This window comes from Poecilia reticulata, linkage group LG15 (genome assembly GCF_000633615.1).
Source record: "Poecilia reticulata strain Guanapo linkage group LG15, Guppy_female_1.0+MT, whole genome shotgun sequence".
Lineage (NCBI taxonomy): Eukaryota > Metazoa > Chordata > Actinopteri > Cyprinodontiformes > Poeciliidae > Poecilia > Poecilia reticulata.
The window spans coordinates 18,152,145-18,164,736 of record NC_024345.1 but is presented as its reverse complement, the minus strand read 5'-3'; the positions used below and the strand labels follow the sequence as shown (position 1 = coordinate 18,164,736).

The window sequence follows — 12,592 nt, the reverse complement described above, 5'->3', positions numbered from 1 at the left end:
TATATATATACATACATACATACACATTTGCATGTATTACTGAAAACTGCCATATACTGTGTAATGTAATGTTTGAATAAAGCAATTGTCAATAACAATAATATAAACAAACAATCTTACTAAACATGAACAAACTAACTTAAAGGTAACTGAAGTATATTTTTATACCAGCAAGCAGGTCAAATACCATTGGCTGTAACTGTGACGCACATGTACAGTTTTTACTGCGGTAAAAAATAATAATAAATACATTTCAGCAGCTCTTTGAACTGTTCACAGCAAATGTTTTTGATTTCCAAGCCCCCCTGTTCAGCCTCCAGAACGACTGTTTTCATTGAATTCAACTGATGTTAAAAAGTAGGAAAATTGCATTCTGAAAACATTAAGCAATATTTAGCCTTTTACTAGGGCTTCACTTGTTTTCAATGTTCAAAGCAGAAAACAGAAAACAATTTATTTTACTTTTGGTTGCTTCAGGTGTTTTGCATTTTAAAAAGACTTGATAGGCATGATCAGGCTAATGCAGCCAAAGAGGCAGCACAGCATGAGAAACATGAAAATGTCACATAAATTTTATTACCAAATTAAGCCCTCTTAGGTCTCCCAAAGCAGCCAGAGGACAAAAGGATAACTTCAATAACAATGAAGACCTTTAAAATACTCCAAATCCACTAAGAAATACTATGAACATTTGAGCTAATTTCCAGCTAAGTAAAATTGCCTGGCTGGGTATGTAAAACGTCACATTGACATTCTTAAGTATAGTTTAAAGGGATTGTTGGATTTTAATTCAGTTTAAAGAACAATCACCTAAAAAATTTCTTACCTGGAGATAGGGGACAATTTTGCAAAGAGTTTCACCAAAAAACCAAGTCTCTGTGATGTCAACCACAAGACTCGCAGGCAGACAAATGATGGTGACCAGCACATCAGCCAGGGAGAGGTTTACTATGAAGTAGTTGGTCACTGTGCGCATGTGACGATTTTTCCACACTGCAAAACAAACTGAAAGAAATGAACCATCAAAGATGACTTAAGATCTGAAAACAGACTAAATACTCTATTTATCAGAGGAATGTATGACACACCACAAACAAGTCTAGAAGGCATTTTTTATTTATCTTAAATCTATAACTATTGGAGTAAAGATTGCCACTTGCCAGTCTTTTTTTTTTTTTAGACACTAGAAATGGCAAACATTGATGTTTCCTCTGTTTTTGTTTTGCTGCACCATACAATGTACTTTCATGTAACGTACAGGAGATAAAACATGTCTGTGGAGAATCTGTGTTTTAATGGGAAGACACAGATGAGCTGTGGTGAGAGCAGTGAAGAAACCCAAAGCAGGAGGAACTATCAAAAAGAAAGCGTCAATGCTGGGATTCATACCGATCGATGAGTGTTGAACGTTAACTGTAGCTGTAAACTAGACTTCATAAGTTAGCAAGGATGACTTTTTAATGATGTGTATGTCCTCACACCAAACAGATGGATTCGACATGGGTCCTCTGCCTCCAGCAGATAACAGAAACAAAGTTGGTCTAATTCTTGAACTTATTACTGGCTTGTAAAATGTATTAAGTCCTACTGTAATAGTAGTAGCCAAAGTTCTGCTGATATTTACAAAAACACCCAAGGCTTCCTGCCTGCAACAACTTCATGAGCATCATTATTTTCTCCACAGCATAGATGAACTGAGACACAACCTCCACAATTTGAGCATTAACCACCCCAAAACACTGACATGTTGGTGTCCTCATGACAGCAAACATGCACCGCTATAAACATTAATTAACATACTTTGAAGCTACAACCTCAACAATTTGAGTCTTAAGCAAACGTGCAGCACTCTGAACTTTAATTAACATACTTTGAAGCTAATTAAAACAGCTAATAAGGGTCGGCGTATTGAGTGTTCAGAGTTCATTTCCTCTATTGGATTGATAGTCTGCTATGTTGCTTATTTCTCTGGAACTAATATTGCTATCTTCAAACATATAACTAAACATTTTCAAAATATAGTCCTGAATGTCTGTTTAGTGGGGTAGAAACAGTGCTTCATGTATTTGATAACATTCTGTAAAACATTTTGCATCACTTCACAGTATTCAACTGCAGACTGCATGCTGCTCTAATCTACCACTAGCAGCAGCAATATGTGAACATGAGGCGTTTATGCTCTTTTGCAATAAAACTACTCACCATGCAGAGGAACTAAGCGCCTTTTTGTAACCTATCTCTAAATTATTTAAATAAGTCCATCCATCCATCCATCCATCCATCCATCCATCCATCCATCCATCCATCCATCCATCCATCCATCCATTTTCTTGCACCCTTGTCCCTTAATGGGGTCGGGAGGGTTGCTGTTGCCTATCTCCAGCTAACGTTTCGGGCGAGAGGCGGGGTCACCCTGGACAGGTCGCCAGTCTGTCGCAGGGCAACACAGAGACACACAGGACAAACAACCATGCACACACACACACACACACACACGCACGCCTACACACACACACACACACACCTAGGGGCAATTTGGAGAGGCCAATTAACCTGACAGTCATGTTTTTGGACTGTGGGAGGAAACAGGAGTACCCGGAGAAAACCCACGCATACACAGGGAGAACATGCAAACTCCATGCAGAAAGACCCCAGGCCGGGAATCAAACCCAGAATCTTCTTGCTGCAAGGCAACAGCTCTACCAACTGCGCCACTGTGCAGCCCTATTTAAATAAGTTTAAACCTAAAACCAAAACAACCAATATCGGCAAAGGAATGTCTCTACTTGGAGATGAATTTGTCATTCAGAAAGAAACATTAACAGCGACATAGATTAAGACACTAAAATGGGAAACATTGCAAATGACGACAAAAAACGAGGAATGCCTCTCGTCCGTTTTTAAGAAAACTCTTCAATCCTGTTGACACCAAGGCTAAAAAAGAAAGAAAAAAAACAAGCTGGTGTTCAATAATTGGAAAAAAAAAAAAAACAAGCAAAAAACAAAACATGAAAACATATTTTTAGAGCAATAGTTGTGAACAGAAGAGCAAAACTGTCTTATCTTTTAGAACCTTTTTTGGTTTTGCATGGTTATTAAGAGAGATGTTTTGTATCAGTGAAATAAAAATATGTTTTTACTTTTAGATTGTGTGTTTTACATTTCAGACTAAAACACAGTGTGGAGTGTGGATAGTGTTTCCCACACAGAGTAAAACACAGTGTGTATAATGTGTCCTTGTCTAATTTTACACAGGGAGCCATACTTCTACTTAAAAGAATGTAGATACTTTTTTGACACATCTGTGCATCAAGTGAACTCTTTCAAGTAAGTGCATAACTAATTTTAGGGTAAAGTTGTGTAATTAATTAATATCAAGTGAGCAAGTGAGCATCGCTCCTTCACCCTGACGTTCCTTCCCTCGGGGTGGGTGGGAGGGATCTGAGCATAGGGACCTACGTTCTGTGTGCCTGTTTGCCAAAGAACTAGCAGACAAGGACCACCAAGATATTGCTGAAAATGTATTCAAAACAATATTTTCAGTCCAGTTATTTCCACTTGCACTTCTTCAATTCACACAGGCATAGGAAAAGCATACAAACACATATTTGTTGCGTGCTTGACAGCATAGATCAATATTTACTCGACAATATAGATCAATATTTACTTTTTGTGTAGCTGTAATTGGATTGTTAAGTATTTTTTTTTTGCTATGCATCAATTTCAAAATAATGAGGTTTCTAATCATAAAATACAACAGAAAGCAAATGTATCTGCTTTATCATTTATCTATGTATGTTGGTATAATCAGCACACTGATTACAAAGAACAAAACCACAGAGTAAATCTCAAGCGTGCCGAAAAAGCAGTTTCGCAAAAATACAAATACAAACTTCCTGATAACCGTTTCCAGATTGGTCACAATGCCATGTTCAAACAAACATACTGTAGTTTTCCTTAAGGTTTTAAATCATTGGTCAGACTTGGTAATATTTACATATTGTGAATACTTCCAGGTAGGGGTCCAGCTAACAACTTTGTGATAACATTCAAATGCAAACTGAGCAGTCCAATTTTGTTGTTCCTGCTGATACTTTTATATTGGCATTTCTACCTAACCCCCTTAACTAAAATGTACAGACACAATACAAAATCCAATAATGTGCTAAATAAATAGACAGCATTTAACACAAAATTAAATGGAGGTCAGGGCACTTAGTGGAGGGTTCAGACCGGAATCTGTAGGCAAAAGACAGGTTGGGGTTCAGATAGCAGATATGCATGTAATTATTCACAGTGGGCAAGGAAAAGAAGGAGGGTATGAATCATGTCAAACCAAGAATCACAAGATCAGGGAAAGTACACTGAATTTCTACTGGCAAATGTGGTCGATAATCTGTCAGGGGAGCAGAGATTGGAGAAGGTTAAAACAGTGCAGGACACGGGTGAAACCGAAAGAGACAAATAGACACGGCACAGGCGGGTTGAATCTCACTGATTAGGAGTGAGAGACTTGCCATGAAAAATACAATGACTTGAAAACATGAAAGAAGTACAGGCATGGCAGAACAGTGAATCATCACAGTTTAACGAAGACGAATGAGCACATCATTTCTGTTTCTAGATGTTCAAAGCTTGTTGAGACTGGCTGTAAAATTTAGTTCTACAAAGTACTCTTGTTTTATGCAGATGTAGATAACACTTTTTAGTCATTTATTTAAAAAAAAAAGATGAAACCATGACTAACTTTCATTTCATATAACAATTATACAGTATTTAATGTTGTTCTATCACATAAAATCTCAGAGTACTGTGTAACCACAAGCTTTAATGTAGCAAAATGTGGGAAAGTTCAAGAGATGATAATACCTGCAAGGCACTGGTATAAACCTTGTTGATAAATTGTGAAGTGATCAGCTAGTTACTAAATGTTTTCAATACTGGAAACCTTTATCAGTCTAGACACAAATATACAGTCCAAGCTTTGCTAAAAAAAGATGAGATACGGAAGTGTATCAAACAACATCCTGCAACAACTTAGATTTCTTAAAACTTAGATTTCTTAAATCTAAGTTGTGCTGTGCTGTTAACCCAAAAGCAATGGAGCAACATATAATGGATTAATTGTAATGTTCGATTGTATTTATTTATATCCATCTACTCTGTCACTAAAAGACAACTGTTTTAAGTTATTAACAGCAGAGTTGTGTTATTTTCATCTTCTTAATTGATGGTACACCTTTAGTTATTGTGTTTTTTTGTATTTAATATTTGATATTAACAGTATATTTTCTACATCAGTTATACATTTTTAGGAGTATATCATGTGCCACTGAAGTGTATGTCGTTGTTTTGTAGATATTGAATTTGTAAGAGTTACGGCAACTTGTGTGCCTCTCACTTCCTCTGTCATGAATGAAGCTGTTGGGATCAATGTTGTAAATCATTACCAGATCAATAAAGTCAGGAACTGTCCCAGATCTTGTCTGAAAAGAAATCAAAAGTCTGGGCTACAAAAGAGGTCGTTCAAGCTCTGAAGCCACAAAAGGATAAAATGATTTTTAAGAATCCATTGAGGCTCTTCAACAAAAGAAAAATGTCCCAAATAAATCTGAATTCATATAGAAGCTGCGCATTCTTGTAAACTTCTAAAGCTGCAACCTAATTTTAAAGTGATTTACAAAGTCAGAGAGGGTAAAGAAAACACCTGATTGATTTAAATCAAATGATGCGATTCATCATATAGAAATTCAACTGCCAATGAACATTTCAAATGTTGTGCAAAGAAAGACTTTACTTTTTTATAGATTACACAATCAAAGCAAAATTAGTTATTCCTAGGGTTTTAAATTGTCATGTACTATCAGTACATGTTTCATAAAACACATTTTCAGGAAACACCATGTTTTTAGCTTGAAGCTGCAGCAAAAGATGCTGCAGCTTCAAGCTTCTCGGCTTGTCTTCATGTCGTGCCTAATTTCATGCAATAATGTTATTTGTGATATTTTTAAGGCTTCAGAAAATGATTACTTGGCATGAGGCTAAATGACAAAGGCTATTGTGTGGATTTCATTTTCAGAAAAAGCATTCTGTCACATTTTTTATAACCCGTGAAGCAAAAAAAAGAAAAAAAACATTTGAGAGATTAAACTGTTGACTCTGAATTTATTTAATCTCAAACAATCCTAACGCTCACAGTTACCTACTGAGTTTCTGTAGTTACAAAATAACTTACAGCTGCAGCATGCTTGATGATGCTCTCTTTACCTCATGCAGACCTCCCTCCTGAAGCTCTCACATACAGCTGGTGGGGCATTTGTAGAATATTTGCCAATTATATTTTGATCTCCTTGTTATGGCCATATTTAGCTCAGCTTGTAAGCCATTTTTGTCTTTCTTTCCATCCACTTTTTTTGCAAGCAGACATTTTCATTGTGTTAACTATTTTGTATAATTTAAGAATGAATGAATTAATTCATTTAATTACTTCAGACACACATTCTGCCACAATAAAGTTAATTGCATATGTGAATACCAGACTACATTACAAGTTTATAAATTAAACAAGTAGATAGTAACCATTATATAAAACTGCAACCCAAACTTACACAAATAAACCACCTCATGCGTCAGAAAAACAGCAGAACTCGTCAAATCATATCTCTTCTCCATTCTATGGTATTTGACATGATTTTTTTTTCACTTCATGTTTTTCTCCTAAATCAAAAAATGCTCTTTAGTCAAATGACATGATATAAAAATTCCAATTTCTTTTTCATTCACTTTTTTTTTTTATTGTGCTATGTCATAATCCTGATTTCTTTGATTTCTGTCTCTTCTCTCGCTGTTCTTCAGCTCGTGTAAGGACTTTCACACATAATACTGCACTTTGTTGTGAAATCCATCAATTTGCATTGTGTACTCTCTCCAACAGCAGCCGGTTTTGCACTGAGCAGAGCAAAAGGACATGTGGAGAGCAGCTCCCATCACACCACGGACTGCTGTGTTCAGGTCTAACTTGCAATTTGTTGAACTTTGTGGAAGGAGAGCTCATTCAAAAGCTCCACATGATTCTTTGAATCCTGGGGACTCATTCTGATTTTTCTCTTGTTTCTGCTCCTCTCATTTCTACTATTTCAGGTTTAGTTCTGAGATTTTATGTTTTCACTGCTCTCTCAGTTAGATAAACTGCAAACAGGAATTAGTGTTGTTTTGGAGCTCCAAAGATTTGCAGTCTTTACATCCAAACAGCTTATAGTTTTACTGATGTACTCAACCTGGTGTAAGAATTCACTTTTATTTTTCATGCTAGTCCAAGATGAGTGAATGCTGCAAGTCCATGACTCAATGCAATCTGCTGGGTTTCCTGAGATAAGCAACTTTTAAACTAATTTGGATGGTCAACTGACCTGTGTACTGTTTGACAACTAGGATTGATTGAAATGTATGTGGGATTGAACTGAAAGTGCCTCGAGATAATATTTGTTGTGAATTGGTGTCATATAAATAAACCAAATTGAATTTGTTTAGCCATTCTGCCATGTTACTTTTCGTCAAATTTAACTACCCTTTTCTTTTTCCAGATGCAGTAAAACTACGAACTGACACTCTTTTCTCAAGCACTTTCCTGTTTAAATATTGTAAATAAACTTCTTATTTGACTCCGTGTCCATAGATTAATTCTGCATGTGGGTCAGCAAATTATCTTAAAACATGACAGCATATTTCTACGTTTGGTTATTGACATGAATAAAGCTATCATAAAGCTTTTGAAGGCAGCTATGTTTTCAAATTATTCGCCAATAACAAGAGTGAAACATGAGCAGATCAAATTCAAAAACAATCAGGCCACAACCAGTTAATGTAGAATCAGGTTCCGTTCCGAACAGCCACTGCGCATTGCCATACATGAGACATCATCTTGATTACAAATTAACTTCTAGTTCTGCTTGTTCTCTTTTTTTTAAAATGCCGTTTGATTTGTAATCCAAGAACAAATTTGCAGATCAAGAACAAATCCCCTCTGAACAAGACAGACAAATTTCACCAGCAGAAACACAAGCGGACTGAACTAAGGTTAATCCTGAGTAATGGACTCATCCTAGTGTATAGGATCATTTTTATTGCTTTTCACTGCCAGCAGCTGTGGTTTAAGATATGTTCTAAAGGTTTCTCACTCACTCTCTCTCTCTCTCTCTCCATATTTTACTATGGAAATAGTAAAATATGAAAAAGTGTGAATTTGATTGAATTTTGCAGAAAATTTTCTTTTGGTTGTCAAAGTCTGAAACCTGCCTGGCTAAGAAAAATACACATCTTCTCAAGTCAGGCTTGATTTTCAAGCAAATGACCATTGGGAGGGTGGGGGGCCGGGGGTGGGGGGAAATATTGAAAAGATGGTAAATAGGGACATATTGCATGCTAATAAGCTTGAGAGAAAAAAGACCACAGGAACTCAATTATATATGTCCATATTTTTAGATCCTTTTAAAAACCCAGCATGGTCTCTACCCTAATAGTTTAAAGGATTCCTCTTCACTCTGCAGAAGCTGACAGTGAAAACCTATGTAGTTCAGTTTACTGAAATTTAGCTCATCAGTCAATACTAGACACATCTTGTTACTACTAGGTTTAACCCTGTCTCACATTTAGGGTTAAAATAATTCAGCATTGTTTTATACCAAGCAGAATGTTAATATGCTAATTCAGTCTTGGAAACTGTAACTACTGATTGAAAGGAGATATTGATCGAGGGGATTTTTGAGTGACTCAAATCGATGTACTCCGTAGGGGTTGTGTCATCTTTCTTCTTAGATGTGGCATTTCTTGAGCAGAAAAAAAAGAAAGACATTAATTGTAAAAGATGGTAGCACAAAATAACATTTTGATTATTATTTCTTGCATTTTTCTGAAAACTGTAAAAATCTCTGACTCCCTGGCTGTTGCAAATGATTACTGTCACTAATCATAATATAAAGGAGCTTCGTTAATCACTCTTAATTTTAAAGACAATTAAAAGCAACACACGTTGAGAAACGAATTAAAGTTAAAGGCACAAGCTCGGCAGATCAACAATTACTTTAATAGAATAATCATTCCTCTTAGTCCATAAAACAACAATCCAGGAGAGTGACTTCAAGAACACTTAAAGAAATCTGCTGTGGCATGTGCAAGAACATTTCTCCATTATTTCTATCTTTACGAGAAATGGAGCGCCTCTGTAACACAGCCTATTGAACATCCAGTTTGATCTGTTTGATCTATTTGTTCTCAGTGCTATACAGAGTGGTGGTTTTCACTCCTGGTTCTCAGAACCCAGTACACTGCATATTTTTTGGGGTTTTCCTTCCTTCACACACATGACTTAAGTGTGGGAGATTACCAGACCTCTGCAGATCTTAATGGCATGCTGAGGAGATAATTAATTTTCTGATTCAGGTGTGTGGTGGAAAAAATAAACATCTTAAACATCCTGCTGACTACCAGAAAAGACGTTGATTCAACATTGATTAGACATTAACATTTCAGCCATTAGAATTTGACCACAAAACATTGATTCAATGGCATATTTTCAACATTGGTTAATTGGCTAGAACTAGATGATGGTTTAATGGTTGATCCACCATCAATCGTTGACCTTAACCAAAAATCAACCCTTTTGACCACATGATGATATTGAATTAACATATTTTGCTATCTGGGAAGACACCCTGGCATGTCCAAATTTGTATCATAAATCATATGCACCACTGGTTTCTTTTTTCCACTCATCGTAAATAATATGGCTTTATTTTGACAGGCTAATAGTTGCAATTTGCATTTAAACTGCAACCAGGTAAATTCATAGAGTTCTTTTATCACTTAGCAACAAGCACAGTTGAAATTTACATGCAAAAATCTCCTACTCCAGCTGGGAGCCCAGGTCATTCCAAGAGACCTCATTGTGATTTTGCATTTAGTGGTGTGGTAAGCACTGATTGTTCCCTGCAGGTGCTATAGAAAATTCTTGTGGATTAAAAACAGACTACTGTTGAAGGATGACAGCAGACAAGTTGTGTTTGCATTATGCAAGATGAGAAAAGTTATTATCAGGTCATTACTTCACATTTTTATCAGTTTTGCATTTATTTTTTAGCTGTGTCGTAACTGTAGAGTGTGCAGCGTCTCAGAGATGTGACGCCCCTGCTGCAGAAATGATCAAGGTACGTATGGCACAGCGAAATATGTTTGTCACACTAAAACTAAATTATATAATACTGACAAAAATAAAAATACCATATTATCAATACTACTAAATCTTTTAAAGTGACTATAGCAATAGTTCATAATATTACTCAAGTAAAATTGAAATGTAAGACAACTCCAATGATTACCTTTATTTCCCAAAATGTTACTCAAGTAAATGTAACCACTATTGCCTACATCTTAGTTGGGGGTGTTTATCTTTCACATATTTTTATTTAACTTGGCTTTTTAGCAACCATATACAATCATAATGTCACCCTGTTAGCTCTAGCTCTACAGGCCACACTGATGAAATCTGCTGAAACATGGTGTTAGGTTTGACAAGTTCATTATAAAACACCGCTTTGTATTTAACGTCACTGTGACATTCATAATGGTATCTCCGCTGGATGTCTAAATAATTGAGTGAGTAGTCCGAAAAGTTGCAGTTCAATCATCCACTAAATATTCAAATTATTTTATTATGTTGAAATGAAAATCTGCTGTATTATTAGTGTACTTTAATCATCAGATCAAATTGTGAAGGTCCTGTTGATTGATTACACTTCACACAGATATGAACCTTTTACTTTCAGAAGGACAGTTATAAATGTGACTGGCCCTGCAAAATGAGAATATCAAACTACTCACAAATTAATCACTCCCACATATTGTGTTATAATATTCTAGACCTGCTGGACATCATGCATTTCTAGAAGGAACGAGGTGTGCTGCACAGTCTTATCCCTGAAATTGCATGGAAAATGTTCTGGTGCATAGAAGCTGGTGAAAGAATTATAGTACTCACTGTGAAATAACGTTTGTTTTCCTTTCCACCATACTAATGTTTAATTACAATTTGGTATTAACAGCCATTAAATGAATGACATTAAAAATTATATTTAATTTAAGTACTGTAAGTCGTGTGCCAATCATGTGCTGCTGGCTCTTTAACCCTGCAAATTTAAAAAAAACTGCAAAAAAAAAGAGATCATATAAAACTCATTGACAAGAAAAGGTATAGGAAGACAGGCACACAGGAGCTTGAATTGCAACAGTTTCCCTAAATAAAATAAAATGGCATGAAAAAGAGCCTTCACAGTCAAATCCGAGTGAGGGACGGGGGAAAGAAAAAAAACATATACATGTACAGAGACAACAACAACAAAATGAAAATATATTTCAAACATTATTAATTCATGGCTTTAAAAGCAAATATTTTCTTTTCTTCCAAGCTTTTTATGCATGAAGGCACATGCACCTGATAAGTCAGGTCCCCCAATCTGCTCATGTTTAGCCTCAATTATGTATATCAACCAAAACATTGAACAGCCAGCTGCATGATAAAAGTGCCTTTTCTACTGTCATTACTCCCCGTGGCACTTAACTTTTCCAAGATTCTCATGGAACTGGGCAATCAAAGGAGGAGATGTGAATAAAGCAAAAGAGGATGCAGGTTAAAAATGATGGCTAAATGTCAATTTCCAATTCATCCAATGATCAAACCAGAATGAGAGCCCATCTATATGCAAGAGTGGAAAAAGACTTATGTCAAGTGTACACGGCTGCCTTTAAAATTGAAATGCGCCTGAACATATCGCTTTGAGCTGCACTCTGCTGCTCTGCGCTCTGGGGCTCTGCATGCCGCTGCATCACCAGATGCGCGTCTGACATTCTAATCACAAACTAACACTCTTACGGATTTCATCAGCATGGATTAAAATCTTACTTGCCTTTCACTTATAAGTTCATTCAATTTGTTCGAAGTGCTATTTGGAAGTGTGTTTTAAGGCTTTCTGCAACATTCGTTACGCATGAATGGAGTGAGGAGCGCAGCATGACATTCCACTTACCAAGCGAGTTTCCGATCAGTGAGACAAAGAACACAACTATGTAAGCCACTATTAGAACCCACTCGTACTCCTTTGGGTGTAAGTAATCGGTCCAAATGTATCTCAGAAGTTCGTCGTCCTCATCCATGGTGGAATGCACGCGCGATCCCGTGTCATTTCCCCCGTGGGCGGGATAGTTACAGTCGTCACAGTCTGCATTCTCCGTGATTCTTGACATGCTTCGGGTTAATATATAAGCTCTGAAATGCGGCGAAGGGACCGTGCGTCTGCGCTGATCGGAGGTGGTTGTGCCGATTGGTAACCAGGACGCGGAACCGTGGAGCGATGATAGCGTACTCCAACCACCTCGTCAGAATGATGATGGTGTAAAGCCCCCTGTCTCCATCTACGAGACAGGGCCACACTCCAGTGTGGTAGCAGGTTATGGAGAACTTTAAGGGATAATGGAAAATAGGCGGAATATTTACTGAGGTCATTAGTCCGCTACGAATTAAAATGTAAGAAAAAAAGAAATG

The 12,592-nt window shown here is 36.7% G+C and overlaps 1 protein-coding gene across 2 annotated transcripts in view; it reads right to left on the bottom strand.

Annotated features, from left to right (window-relative positions):
* The window catches only part of hcrtr2 (hypocretin (orexin) receptor 2), a 21,556-nt gene extending 9,109 nt beyond the window's left edge, over positions 1–12,447 (bottom strand). Inside the window, exons 1-2 of one of the 2 annotated variants that reach the window (XM_008429799.2) lie at positions 12,078–12,447; positions 827–1,005 (exon numbers count right to left, since the gene is read on the bottom strand). In XM_008429799.2, coding sequence (XP_008428021.1) covers positions 827–1,005; positions 12,078–12,294 — 396 coding nt within the window. In that variant the 5' untranslated portion in view covers positions 12,295–12,447. The remainder of the gene's footprint in view (positions 1–826; positions 1,006–12,077) is intronic. The other variant, XM_017308853.1, reaches the window with a different exon arrangement.
* Positions 12,448–12,592: the final 145 nt, after the last annotated feature.